Source organism: Drosophila busckii, chromosome X (genome assembly GCF_011750605.1).
Source record: "Drosophila busckii strain San Diego stock center, stock number 13000-0081.31 chromosome X, ASM1175060v1, whole genome shotgun sequence".
Lineage (NCBI taxonomy): Eukaryota > Metazoa > Arthropoda > Insecta > Diptera > Drosophilidae > Drosophila > Drosophila busckii.
In genome coordinates, this window is record NC_046608.1 from 6,257,311 (window position 1) to 6,270,502 (window position 13,192).

A 13,192-nucleotide genomic window follows, 5' to 3' on the forward strand; every position below is an offset into this window, starting at 1 on the left:
GGATATACATATGTGTATATTAACATCTACAACAATTTCAATTTCTGTAAGATGGAAAACCTAAAAAATGCCACCAACCGTTTTCTGTGAATTTTCCCGCTGTCATCACTTGTAAGCCGCCAGATCTGATTGCAATATATCTGTAATGGCAACACTAGAAACGACACAACTCTAAAAAAACAATAGTGCGATGAAATATGCTATTAAAATGTAGCAAGTAAAAAAGTGTCCCTTCTACTGAAATTAAAAGCAATATATGTACATATTTTTGTTTTTAACGTGCGCATTTATCGGTTAACGGTAGAACATCTTCGCAGCTGACCTAAGTGATGGCCGCCCTACATTCCAGTTGGGGTTTAGGCAAAAGGAAAAGCAAATTACAATTACGCATTAAAGGTACATATGTACATACATGTGTATGTGCATGCATACGGTTGCACTAAGTCGATTGCGCATAACGGTACAAATGTAGTGCGACACGCATTGCTGTTAGCAGCAAACATATGCATGCATACATATGTACATGTACATGCGTGCAAACGTACATCAACCCGTGCATGCCATTGTGTATATTTATATATTTACTTTGACCAAATATTTTGGCCTACATACATACATACATACGTAGATTTGTACAACAAGCTTGTCTATTTAGTACATGGCCATCCATGCTAAATGTGCATACATAAATACATACATATGTTATTGTCTTTGATTGTGTGTGTGTGTGTGTGTCTCGAAAGATGACGCAGCAAAGCTCTAAAAACAAACGTAAAAACCTATAACCACAACAACAATAGCATTTATTATTAATTTCGTTGGCAAGTACAGTACCGACAACAACAACAACAACAGTAAACAAACGCAACAATTTCACGTGCGACGGCGAAGCCGCATTTAACAATCTTACCTTGAGCAATTATTTACTGATTATTATTGCATTGCATTTGCAGTCTCCCAGGATCCGGAGGACTTTTATCGCTTGGACCCAAAAAAGTCAGCAGCCGAAAATGCACACGATATCTATGGACAGCTATGTCTGGAGGAGACGCGTGACACCAAGAGGCTTTTTCTGCTCAATGCGCTTGCTTCACTTTGCCTGGCGGCCAACAGCGGCTCGCCGAACAATCAACTGCGCTTCAGCACCGAGGAACTGCTCTACTGGTAAGCCAACTGCCAAGTGTTCAAATCGGAGAGTTATTTAATGCAGCTAATCCTTTGCAGCTTGAGCGCATCGCTGGTCCATACGTTTACGCAAGTGCGTGCCGCATCGCTGCGCACCATACGCTATGCGCTGAACACGGGGAAGGATGTGAGAGCATTCAATTCGCTGCAATTGCAGCATTTGTTATGTCGCTCCATCGATCTGATGCTGAAGAACGATGATGAGCGCGTGCAGGCCCTAAAGCTGGTGCGCAAAATGCTGGCCATTGCGCCCGAGGAGATCAGTCCGGTTGTGATGCGCTGCCTGGTGTCGCTGGCCGACAGCGGCATTGAGGAGAGCGACAATTTACTGCGCGCCTGCCTAGCAACGCTTGCTGAATTCGCTGTCCTACATCCGGCGCTGCTTATTGTCTGCGGCGGTGTCACCTCCATTACACGCAACGTGCTCGAGTGCCACAATCCGCGCATTGCAGAAAGCTTATGTGGCGTGCTCCTCTATCTGCTCGAGTGGCCGCAAACGCGCAACATCTGCGGCGTGCGGCTCGATTGCCTGGCAGCGCCCTACTGCGACTTTACCTATAGACTGGGCATCATGGATAAAAACAAGTATATACCAAATTCACTTGCTCTCAATGGAATGCTCATTACCATAATTTGTTCCTTGCAGAGATGCACGCGAGTTACGCTACACAAGCTGTCGCTTGGCGCTGCTTTCGGTGCTGCGCAGCTGGACCGGCACACTTGAATTCTGTGATCCAAGCAAACCTTCAGGCTTAAAAGCAATAGTTGACGCTTTATATTTAAATCAAATAGAAGTTAGAGTGAGTACAATTTCCAATACGCATTTACATTGAACATTAAATAAATGAAATACTCTTGCTGTTGCTTCTAGAAAGCAATATTGGACTTGCTTTACGAGCTGCTCTCAATACCGCAACCCAGCTGGACGGATGACTACGCGCTGGCATTGCAAACAGTTGATCCCTCGGATTTCCAGGACAATTGGCTGTTGAGCAATGGCTTTGTTGCTGCCGAGGGACGCGCCATATTGCCCAGCCTGTCGGGGCGTGCGCCTAATGTGGTCGAACAGCATTTGGCGCTGTTGCTTTATAGTTTTTTAGAAACCGGACTGTTGAATGCACTTGTGGAGGTCGCCGTTGGCAGCGATCAGTTTGTGTCGGTGCGCGCCACAATTTTGATGGGAAAAATTGTGCACTTGATGCATACGCATTTGCCGGCGGATATATGCAGCACTAGTCCGGCGCTGCCAACGCTGGTGGCGCATGCCACACAGGGCAATCAACAGGCGAATGCAGCGGTCGCTGCGCTGCAGAATTATCAAAAGATGCTCCGACAACGTCCTGCTGCTTGCAGCCTATTTCTCGATAGTATTATACAGGGTGGTGCACTGATCCATACGCGTCTGTTTCGACGCCACATTAGTGCCTTGCCGGAGCAAAGCGGCGAGGTGCTACACATGGCTGATGGGAGCGGAGACGGCACCGATGGCGCAAATGGTGCCAGTGCAACGGGCACATCCAGCTCCTTGTCGCCCACATATAGAGGCAGCGCCACCTTGGAACGCCCCAGACTGGATTCGGTGTCCTCCAGCGATGAGTCCAACTCGCAGGCAACCAACTCGCTGCGCTCGAGCTTTCGCTTAAAGCGCAAGTTCTTGCCGCGCGTCTTCTTTCTGGATCACTTTCGCGCCTTTAATCGTCTGCTCATTGAATCACAAGTGCTTACTGTGGATCCGCTCAACTGGGACTGGGAGGTCATCTCCACCATACTGCGTGTAAGTATACAAGTTGACATATGGCCACATAAATTTTACATTGCTCTCTATCACTCTCTGTACAGTCAACCAGACTGGACTTTACGCTCGGCAAGTTCTTCAACAAGTTCCTCAAGCGTCTGGTGGAGTTTTTCAAGCCAAGCAATCAACGCTTCTCGCACCAGGAGCTCGTGCCGGGCCACAGTCTGCCGGCGTATGTGAGCGCTGGCATGGACCTCATCGATGTGCTGCTCAACAGCAATGAGGTAAGCTCACTCACTCACTCACTCACTCACTCACTGTTTCCACAACTGTCGCAAATGTATAATAATTTTTTATATTTCAGCTGGAATGCATGCGCTGCATAACGGATTACTTTTCGGATATAAGCAAGCAGCTGCTGGCGGTAACCACATCGAGTCGCGCCCATGACTGTCTTTTTAGTCCGCAGCATATGAACAATACCATGTGCCAGATGTACTTTCTCTACATTGGACGCATGTGCCACAGCAGCAAGGGCATCGAGGTGCTCAAGAACACAACCGTATTCGAATAGTGAGTGCTTAATGAACTGGTAGTGGTAGTGGTAGTAGTCTAAATATTTGCTTTTTACTCATTGTAGTCTGATTACGTTGGTGCGTCAGACGGATCATGTGTGCTATGTGAAGCTGATTGTCTCGGGTCTGAACTACGCGTATGAGAAGCAGCCGCGGCAGGTGCTGGAGAAGGCATTGACTTTGGCTAAGGCGCGTGCTGGACGCCTTTATGCTACGCAATTTCTGGCCGTGCTGCTGCGTGCACGTCTGCCCAACTTTGAGGTCTGGGGCTTGCCTTTGATTATACAGCAGACCAAGGACGTGGATCGCAGCGTAGTGCTGGCGGCCATGGAGGTGCTGGAAGAGGCTTGTAATGATAACTTGTATCTGGAGGAGGTCATCATGCTGTGGCCCAATCTCAAGCAGCTGGGCGATGTGGGCCGGCTGCTTATGACGCGCTTCTATTCCATGTCGCGTGGCCTCAATTGCAGCAAAGCTCACGTCGAGGCGGAGATTAAGTACTGGTCCAGTGGCTATAACAAGCGCTATGTGCTGCTCCTCGAAGCGGACACCCATGCCAGCTTAACGCTCCACGTGCGCAACGAGGATGGCCACTATTCCCGCCGCAACTGCAATCAGCGTGCGCAGACACTGCCGCCAAATATTCCGCCACATCTCTATGGGCAGCTGGTGCAGACGAGCCAAGGCTTCACTGCATTGCGCGATCATGGCGATTTGCCTCATCTGCTCGAGGTGCTCACCCGTGCCAAGTGCCACGACGATGCCGAGTGCCTCGAGCTGAAAGCGGCCATTTGGGCGCTCTGCCACGCCTCCACGCACTCGGACAGCATTGATTACTTCGTTGAGCTGAATGCGCGGCTCTATGAGAAGCTCATACTGCTGGTGACCAAATGCGAGGTGTACTCCGTGCGTGCCACTTGCTACAGCGGTCTGGGCCTCATTGCAGGCACTCAAGCGGGCGCCAATCTGCTCTTCAAGCTGAGTAGGTCTCTCCCTTGGAGAAGTGGGAAGTTGGAAAGCTAAAGCCTTATGTACATTTATTTTGCAGACTGGCTGAGCGTGCGGCATGATCGCAATACCATGTGGCCAGTGCATCAGCCGGAGGATTGGATGTCGGGTCAATTTACGCCTATGCGTCATCAATATGAGGAGATGCCGCCGTACAATTATATCGGCATGGACGATCACCTGTATGGCTCCAGCTATGGCAATGGCAGCCTCTGGAATTTGCTAGTGTGCAGCGGTGGGCAGCAGGCGCAGGATGTCAACACCACAACCACCACCACCACCACCACTACCACGGACAGCGTGCGCACCGCTGGGGATGAGGTAAGCCCTGCTGCAGATGCGTGCAATGTTACAATGTTGCTAATCCTCTGTAGCTGTTGCAGCACGTGCCGGTGGCCAGCCGCCCCCAAGGGGTGGCTGCCAAGTCAAAAACCTTGCCGGAGGGCAGCAATCTGCGCCAGGGCAAGCATCAGCGTTCGCTTTCCGAGTCGAAGACCACAGATGTCATTAGTCTGCACGCTGGCGGCAATGGACATGGCGGGACTTTGGTTCTGGGCTCGGCGCCGCATGCGCAGCATCGCATACGCTACAATTCCTGCACAGATTCCAATACCTCGGGGGTGAGCAGCTGCGAGTCTGTTACCGGACGCACTGCAGCCGCTGCAGCTGTGGCAGCGGGCAACTTGGGTGACTTCCAGCAATTCCCGCTGAGCCCCATACAGAGCATGTCCAATCTGCTGGAACTGCCCACGCTACAGCCAACGAAACTACTGCGCCGCACCTCGCTGCTGGGCACCAGCTTTCAGTCCCATGCGCTCAGTCCGCTCTCGCTTAAAGGCTACACTCAGCTGCGTTCTCTGCGTGCGCACAGTCGTCCGGTGTTCTCGGAGTCGGCTGCGGAGATTTATGACTTTATGGACATTGTGGATCGCTCGGAGATGCGACCGCGCAAGTATTCCTGGAGCGAGTCGAGTCGACGCACCAAGGTGCGCAGCTTGGACCGCCAGACTATGCTCAATATGATTACGTAAGTTGCATTCGAATTCCCATTGGCATTCGCATTCGCATCATAAATACAACTCGAATTTTTTTTTGCACAGCCAACGTTCCTCGGAGGAGCTGCCACTGCCACTGCCGGCGCTGAATGCGCCCATCTTTTTGCCGCCGAACGTGTTGAGGGGTCCCTGCTATGCGGGCATTTGCCTGCCCAAGAACGCACTCGACTTGTTTCCCACGCGCAATCTCAACCGCACCTATGTGAGCTGCGATATACTGGACCAGGATCTAACGGGACTCAATCTGCTGAATGTGCGCCCGCACGTCTCCATGTTTCTCAACGATTCCATCAACAACGAGGCGGGCGATGAGTCCTCTGTCATATCCTCGCTCTCCGACGTCAGCTCCTTGGCCAGTCGACGACCCCCCAGCAAGTGGCAGCAAGGTGGTAAGCATGCGCGCAGCCAGTGCCTCCACTGCACCCGCTCGCGACGCCAGCAGCGAGTGCAAGCGCAGACCCAGGCCCAGGGTCAAGGTCAGGGTCAGGCTCAGGATCTGAGCAGCGGCATTCCAGCGCCATGTGAGCTTTATAGCAGCGCAGCGGCAGCGCTGGTTGCTGCCGGCATGCAGGCGGGTCCGGCGTTGGCGCGCAAGAGCAGCAATACCAACAGCAGCAGCGCAGGCGGAGCTGAAGGTGGCGCCATACAGCTGGCGGACATGAGCTTCCATTCGCCGGAGAGTATTTTGAGCGAGGAGAACTTGCCGGACAAACTGACCGCCTCCATATTGTACAATGTGCAACGCTTGGCGAATCCGGTGAGTGCCAAGCAGTCGAAGATGGCACTGCTGGAGCTGAAGCAAAAGCATCCGCATGCCTTCCAGGACATTTGCCTCTACTCGGAGGCGTGCAAAACACTCGGACGCAGCAGCTATCGCATGAGCGCCCGTCGATTTCTCCAGGAGCTCTTTCTCGATCTGAACTTTGATACGTTTTACACGGAGCCGCAGCTGATCATAAGCTCACGCAAGCTGCATGCGGATGAACCAATCGAATCGATGCTGAGCAGTAGCAAGAACTTGACGATAGCGATGGCGGTGATGAGCATGCCCACACCCATGAACATCGGCGGCACGGCAACGCCAGTGACGATAGCGCCGACAATGGTGACGGCCAACAAGATGCAGCAGAAGCTGGCGAGCGTGTTCGAGACCAGCTGGGAGAATCTGTTGGATTCGACGCCACGCTTGAATGCCAGCAGTGGGAGCAGAACTACGCGCCGATCGCGCACCTCCAGCTGGCCCAATGCTGCGGAGCAGGCTGTCAAAAACATGTTGGCCAAAGATCTCACTAATAACATGTTTTCCGATGATCTTGATCTGATTGCAAATCAAAGAGAGCTGCAGGCCGACGAGCAGGAGCAGGAGCACGAAGATGGGGAGGAGGAGCCATTGTCTGATGATGGGATGGATGTATGCGATGGTAGTGGCGCTGTAACCCAAACCAGCAGCGTTAACACAGCCAATACTGTGCTCCATGCTGGCGATAGTAGTTATCACATAACATCAGCAACAGCAACAAACACAACGACAGAAGCAGCAGCAACAGCAGCAGCAGCAGCAGAGGAAAAAACAGCAGCAGCAGCAACAACAGCAAAAACAAATGCGAATCGGAAATATATGAAAACGCTGGAGCTCAGCTGCACGAAGAATAAATTTCCCATTAGAGATCGCAGCCAGGTCAGCATGCCGATTACCGCAGAGATGCAGCTAAGCGGCGATGCCAGAGCATTGTCGCCCGAATCGGATGATTGCAAGTTTATCACCACCAGTCTGCAGTCCATGGGCTATCGCCTGCACTGCGAGCGTCGCTTGCAGTCGTCCAAGTCGGAGGCGCTGCTCACGCGTGCAGGCGCCACTAGCAACAACAGCAACAACAGCAGCAGCCCCGAGCCCCCGACTAGCAGCAGCAGCAACAGCAGCAGCAAGTGGACCACAAGACAGCCAGAGCAAGAGCTAGCGAGCCACAAGCCTGGCATCTAACTATTCATTTCATACAATGTATATCATTAACACTTTGGTTTTAGTTGTATAAGCTCCCATGTCTGCCCTTAATTTGTTTACATTTCATTTTGTAATATATGAATCAAAGCTTATCAAACACCACACAACATTAACAGCAAAAACTATAAATTGATACTAAATTTATACACAGACAGCCAGAGACATTGTAACTACATTAATTATATAAGTTAATCGCAGTAGGTTTTTACTATTACTATTAATATATTATTGATAATGCTTTTTTTAAATCAAATTCCTAGACCTTAAGCGAGTGAACATCATCCAAAAAATATTGTATAATTTTTTATGAATAATAATAATATATATTATAATACTACAACTAATGTATAAAAACAAATCAGCATCAACGAAACTAAAACAAACAACTTGAATACCCAAAAGCAACAACAACAAAAACCACCGCAATTTATTTATTCAACTGTACTTAAACAAACAAAACAAAAAACCACACTAAATAAATAAATAATTAAATAGTTTAAAGTAAATAAAGTTCAACAGTTAAATACATACATACATATTGTAAAAGCCTTCAAAACTGTCTGATAGGATAAATAGAAAGAGAGAGATAGAGAGAGAGAGAGAGAAGAGAACACAACCAACCAACCAAAATTTAATAAATAAATCTGCACGAAATTAAATTCTATAAAATGTATATATAAATATTGTTTTGTATCTTCAAAATTGGGGATTGGGTTTGCTGCTTATAAAACTATTGCTATCTCGCTCTAATTCATGTTCTCGCTCGCTCTCAGCTTAGCTTAAAATATGTGAATTGATTGATGAGTACGATTGCAATCTTTGGATCTAACGACGGGTAACTAAAAAAATTATTACATATATTATATATATATATATATATATATATAGTATATATTTTTTTAAATATCTGTTGTCTTGCTTGGAGCTTAGTACGTTTGTTTCTATACATCTTAAAGTTTTATAGAATATGCAAAAAGAATTCTGATATCTTTCTGATCAGCAAGACAAGCCGATTGTCTATCTCTGTCTGTCTGTCTGTTTGTCTGTATGAGCAGCAAGATCTCAGGAATTATAAGAGCTAGAGACACCAAATTCGTTTTGTATGTAGCCACGAGCACGATCGATGCCCTAGTCGAGTGTATCAAATAGGTTGGATGTGCCCAATTGTATTTTTTATATAAAACAAATTATGTATTACAAATATCTTACATTTTTTTTATCGCCATAAAATCAATAAATGAAAATGCGTATTTTCGATTTCCATAATCCCCATCAATCAATCAATCAGTCAGGTTTTCAAGTGTAAGTAAAAACCCCAGACGCCCAGTCCAGCAATTACGTCGGACTCTAATCCGTAACGCAGGCCAATGTGCGTAATTATGATGATAAAGTAAAACAGCAATTGGTTTCATGGCGAACTTCAAGAGTTATGTGTATGATTGTTTGTATATTTTCTTTTGAATGTTTGTTAATAATTTATTAAGTGCTTTTGTTTTGTTTGTATTGTAATTAACCACCAGATGCTAGAGCTAAATTAATTAATTAGATTAACTACGTGATGCATGCACTATACTTAGAAATTAAATTAGACGGAAGTATTGAAATGTTTGCGGCTGCTGCGTTGACAGCAAATAAATATCGTTATGTATAAAAAGGTGGCAATGATGCCCAAGGTGTTCAAGGCCATGGAGCAGCCCAACAGATACTTCCATTCGCCACGCAGAGACTCACAGCTCTCCGCACTGTCGCTGCCGCTGCTGCTGCTGCTACTGCAATTAAATGTTCTATTTAAAACAATTGAAATTAAATATGTCTATAGCTAGTTACCTGGCTTCGATCTCCGCTACTAGCTCATCAGCTGTAGTATCCGGCTGCTCGGATGACGTCAAGCAGGTGCAGTTGCGATAGCTCAGCAGCGAACTGGTCGCCGGACCGCAGCCAGCGCCATCGCCAGACGTTAGGGTGGCCGTGTTTGAGAGCTCCGCGAACTCAATGGCGGCACAGACCAGGGCCAAGCAGCAGAAGATGAGCGCCAAGGCAGAGAATACATAAGACTCAGCCAGCAGCACCCTATAGCAGTTATTCTGTGAGCGCTGCTGATCCGACCGCCGATCTCGACCCAGCAGTATTAAACCCGAAATACTGGCGAGCAACAGCTGCAACATAATACAGAGAAAATAAATAATCGTAATTCCCAAATGGATATGCTACTACTCACCGATAGACCGCTCAAATAGGGATTGATCAGTATGGATGCATTGGGCGCCAGTATGAGCACCCATATAGCCAGTCCAACGATCAACAGGCCAATGGCCAATTGCAATATCAACAGCTGACGCGACATATTCAATTGGCGTATATGCGTCGAATATGCATCCTGTATACCTGTTAGACATAGTACCAGACAATTAGTAATGCGTTATTTTACACTAGACAACACAGTTGTGCAAGCGATTTCAAACATCTGATTGTGAGTAAGTCGAAAAAGTTATTTGTCGTGACTTTTAGAACAAAATGTGACGTTATTAAATGGAATTTGTTAAAACAATTTGCATGAGCTAATCGTGAATCATTGCAGCTGGAATTGAACAGCAACAAATGTTGCTAACTGCTTTGAATAGTTTAAAATTATAAAACATTGATATACGGGTTACATGGGTGTGCCCTATGAACAAATTTCGTAATATATACAAATTATAATTTAATTACTAAAATTACTCAAAAACCAACAACATCGCTTATCGAGAATAACGTTAAGTGTAATTGTTATTAACTAATCAAATGAATTTAGACAGCTTCCAAGTTGTTGTTGCTTGTAGCATAGTGTTAACACTTACTGTCTTGGTGCTTATTATTTACAACAATCATGCGACTGTGCCTGAGACTATTCCGGGTTGGTGTATGTCGTCCAGCGATCTTCATGCCCTTTATGTTCTGCGGCACTGTGGTGCTCATATAGACAGCCTGCTTTTTATGTAGCATAGTGTAAGTTTTCATATATCTATGTAGCTGTAGCTATGTAGTTAGGCCTACCTGCGATGACTGCGGTGCATCCAAGTCGCTCAATGGAATCTGCTCGTAGGTGGCATAACCATAACGCAACGATTTATCCGGCGAGGGTGTCTTTGTTATTGTTGCTGCTGCTGCTGCTGTTGCTGCTGCTGCTGGCGTTGTTGTTGTTATCGTCGTCTGCATGAGCTGCATGTTGGCTGCCTCGGCGAGTTGAGCAATGCGCGCATTTGGTGGCACATTCTGGTACTTGGGCTGCGCTTTAATAGCAGCTGGCTTCGTTAGCGTCAATGGCTCAGACTCGGCCTCGTGGCTCTCGTGGCTGTTGAGGCCAAAAAACTTTGACTTGGCATCGCTTAAGGCGGCCTTAACAGCTGCAATGCTGTTGCTGGTTTCATTGAGCTCTGCCGCCGCGCCCGGCTCGCCGGACAGTAGTTCGTATGTGTGGGTTGGATTGGTGGGGAAATCACAATGCAAGTGTGAGCTTTCATTATTGTAACGGGACTGGTGTGGGGCGTTGATGACTGACATTGACTGTCCTGAACTTTCTCCAGCGTTTAGCTGCTGTTGCTGTTGTTGTTGTTGCTGTTTGCTGGCATTGGCATTTAGATTGTCATAGGTGCTTATGGGACGCACGTCATTCAGTTGTTGTTGCTGTTGCATTTTCATTACGCTCTTGGCCACAGCAATAAACAAATGCTCATTTTGCACGCATTACCTGTAAATAAATAGACAAATGAACAAATACATACACAGTTGGTGCTCTCTTACACACACACACACATACAACGCAGCTTTTGGTTAAAGCTTAGCCACGTTCTAAGCCACAGATCATGATGGCCGAGATCAACAACAACAGCAACAACAATCACCAACTCACCAGCATATTTGTCAAATTACGTGAGTGTGTGTGCATGTGTGTGTGTGTGTGTGTAAAATTTATGGACGTTACGGACCGTTAAACATATATATAATAGCTATATGAACTTCCGTTTAGAGTTGTGTAAAGTTTAAAGTCTACCAAAGCAATAAATTTTTATTCTGTCTCTTGCCAAACTTTGCTTTCTGATCTATTTAAAGCCATACATAAATAAGCATACATACAAACATACATACACATATGCATGCATACAGTATGTTATGTATGTATATTTATTTACAGAAGCGCCAGAGCAGCAGCAGCAGCAGAAACTTTAAAGAGCATAGGCTCTTGTACCAAATTTACAGCCGAAACGAAAGTTGAAATAAACATGCGACAAATACATGTATACAAACTCACGTGTATGTGTATGTGTGTGTGTGGAGTAAAACAATAAATATAAACACAGCAACGAATTAAAATAAACTCAATAAAAAAAAGAAAAGCAAACAATTCACGCCAAGCGTCTACAACTGCACTGTACGCACCAAAAGGTGAAAACAAACTAAAAATAATTCTCACCAAAAACTCGCAGCGATCGGCAGTTGTACCCGCTTTAAAGCGAGCCATTTTACATTTTGCGCTCAACACACCAACAACAACAAGCGAAGCAACAGGCCAATACAACGCTCAGTTAACTACGCTGTAACTCTCTCACTCTTTCGCGCGCGCGCTCTCTCTCTCTCTCTCTTGCGTCGTCTCAGCTCGAGTCTGACTCTAGCTCTGACTCTGACTTGTAGCGTCTTTTGTTGCCTGTCTAGACTCTCTATGGAGTTAACAAAGTTAGTTTGCATTGTTTGTGGCATAGCGAAGGTTGCGAGTTGGGTTTTGCTTGTTGCTGTTGTTGCTGTTGCTGCTGTTGCTGCTGCTGCAACATGTAGCAGACGTGGCAAGACCAGATAAACCAGCCATTTATCTTAATGGCCAACTGTGTGACAACGCTTGTGCCTCTCTCTCTCTCTCTCTCTCTCTCTCTGTCGCTGTCTGTCTCTCTGGCTATTGTGAGCGCCTGAGAGAAAAGCGAGAGCATTTGATCGCTCACGATAGCGGTTAAGCGGCTTGGGAATTTTCACATTTATTATTATTTCTACAGATTTTCTCCCCATGCTTGATTCTTCTCTTTGTTCACATGAGCCCTCAAGATCTTGATTCAAAAATTTTAACAAACATCAAGATCAATGGTGTTACAAATTATGTGACTAAATTTTGGGAAAGGCTTAAGAAAATTGCTCAAAAATATTAACAACCTTATTCAAAAGGCCCAACAAAATAAAAAAAGCTCTTAGATTTATATCTTTGGCGGCATTCTTTGTAAACGCAGTGAAGAACTTTCCCTTTTCTATATAATTTATTATTTCTAAGAAAGAAAGCAAAATAATTGAAATGAGCTGTAATATTACAATAGAATAATTCTATTTTTTTATTAGTTTCTTTCTTTGTATTATGTAACGATCTAGTTTCTTCTGTTAGGTGCCAAAGCACAAGAATATTATGTCTATCAGTATTTATATAGTGTTTGTCATACGCAACGATATTAACTTTACATAGCCTTACATATTTTACTTTATATAGAAGAAATATTCATAACATCTGTATACTTAATAATATAAGACCAGCTAAAATTATCATATCATATCAGTATCAATGCAATTTTGATTTAAATTGACTATCGACTAAACTGAAGCTCAAGAGCATTACTCTTAC

At 45.9% G+C, this 13,192-nt stretch overlaps 2 protein-coding genes across 4 annotated transcripts; one reads left to right on the forward strand and one right to left on the reverse strand.

Annotated features, from left to right (window-relative positions):
- The first annotated feature begins 264 nt into the window (after positions 1-264).
- Positions 265-7,828, forward strand: LOC108606843 (rapamycin-insensitive companion of mTOR). The gene is made up of 11 exons (XM_017997336.2): positions 265-396; positions 954-1,164; positions 1,225-1,770; positions 1,832-1,985; positions 2,057-2,959; positions 3,025-3,204; positions 3,285-3,493; positions 3,561-4,477; positions 4,544-4,824; positions 4,878-5,530; positions 5,604-7,828. Exons 1-11 carry the CDS (start codon positions 330-332, stop codon positions 7,537-7,539), a joined length of 6,057 nt encoding a protein of 2,018 aa, XP_017852825.1. The 5' UTR covers positions 265-329; the 3' UTR covers positions 7,540-7,828.
- A 1,045-nt stretch (positions 7,829-8,873) lies between these two features.
- Positions 8,874-11,282, reverse strand: LOC108605712. Of its 3 annotated transcripts, none has more exons than XM_017995506.1 (5): positions 10,594-11,282; positions 10,398-10,527; positions 9,779-9,945; positions 9,388-9,716; positions 8,874-9,326 (listed from the first exon to the last, which is right to left on the reverse strand). In XM_017995506.1, exons 1-5 carry the CDS (start codon positions 11,236-11,238, stop codon positions 9,146-9,148), a joined length of 1,452 nt encoding a protein of 483 aa, XP_017850995.1. In that variant the 5' UTR covers positions 11,239-11,282; the 3' UTR covers positions 8,874-9,145. The 3 variants fall into 3 exon arrangements, with proteins under 3 accessions (XP_017850995.1, XP_017850993.1, XP_017850994.1); XM_017995504.1 differs by having other exon boundaries at positions 8,878-9,329; XM_017995505.1 differs by having other exon boundaries at positions 8,879-9,329; positions 10,398-10,524.
- Positions 11,283-13,192: the final 1,910 nt, after the last annotated feature.

Excerpts from the sequence above, each read along its gene's own strand:
- LOC108605712 (XM_017995504.1), bottom strand. The coding sequence starts at position 11,238 with ATGAAAATGCAACAGCAACAACAACTGAATGACGTGCGTCCCATAAGC. Across the intron at positions 10,528-10,593 it reads ATGCACCGCAGTCATCGCAG|CAGGCTGTCTATATGAGCAC; the intron begins GTAGGCCTAACT and ends CTACATAAAAAG. Across the intron at positions 9,330-9,387 it reads GTAGCGGAGATCGAAGCCAG|TAGCAGCAGCAGCAGCGGCA; the intron begins GTAACTAGCTAT and ends ATTTAATTGCAG.
- LOC108606843 (XM_017997336.2), top strand. The coding sequence starts at position 330 with ATGGCCGCCCTACATTCCAGTTGGGGTTTAGGCAAAAGGAAAAGCAAA. Across the intron at positions 1,165-1,224 it reads ACCGAGGAACTGCTCTACTG|CTTGAGCGCATCGCTGGTCC; the intron begins GTAAGCCAACTG and ends AATCCTTTGCAG. Across the intron at positions 4,478-4,543 it reads CAATCTGCTCTTCAAGCTGA|ACTGGCTGAGCGTGCGGCAT; the intron begins GTAGGTCTCTCC and ends TTTATTTTGCAG.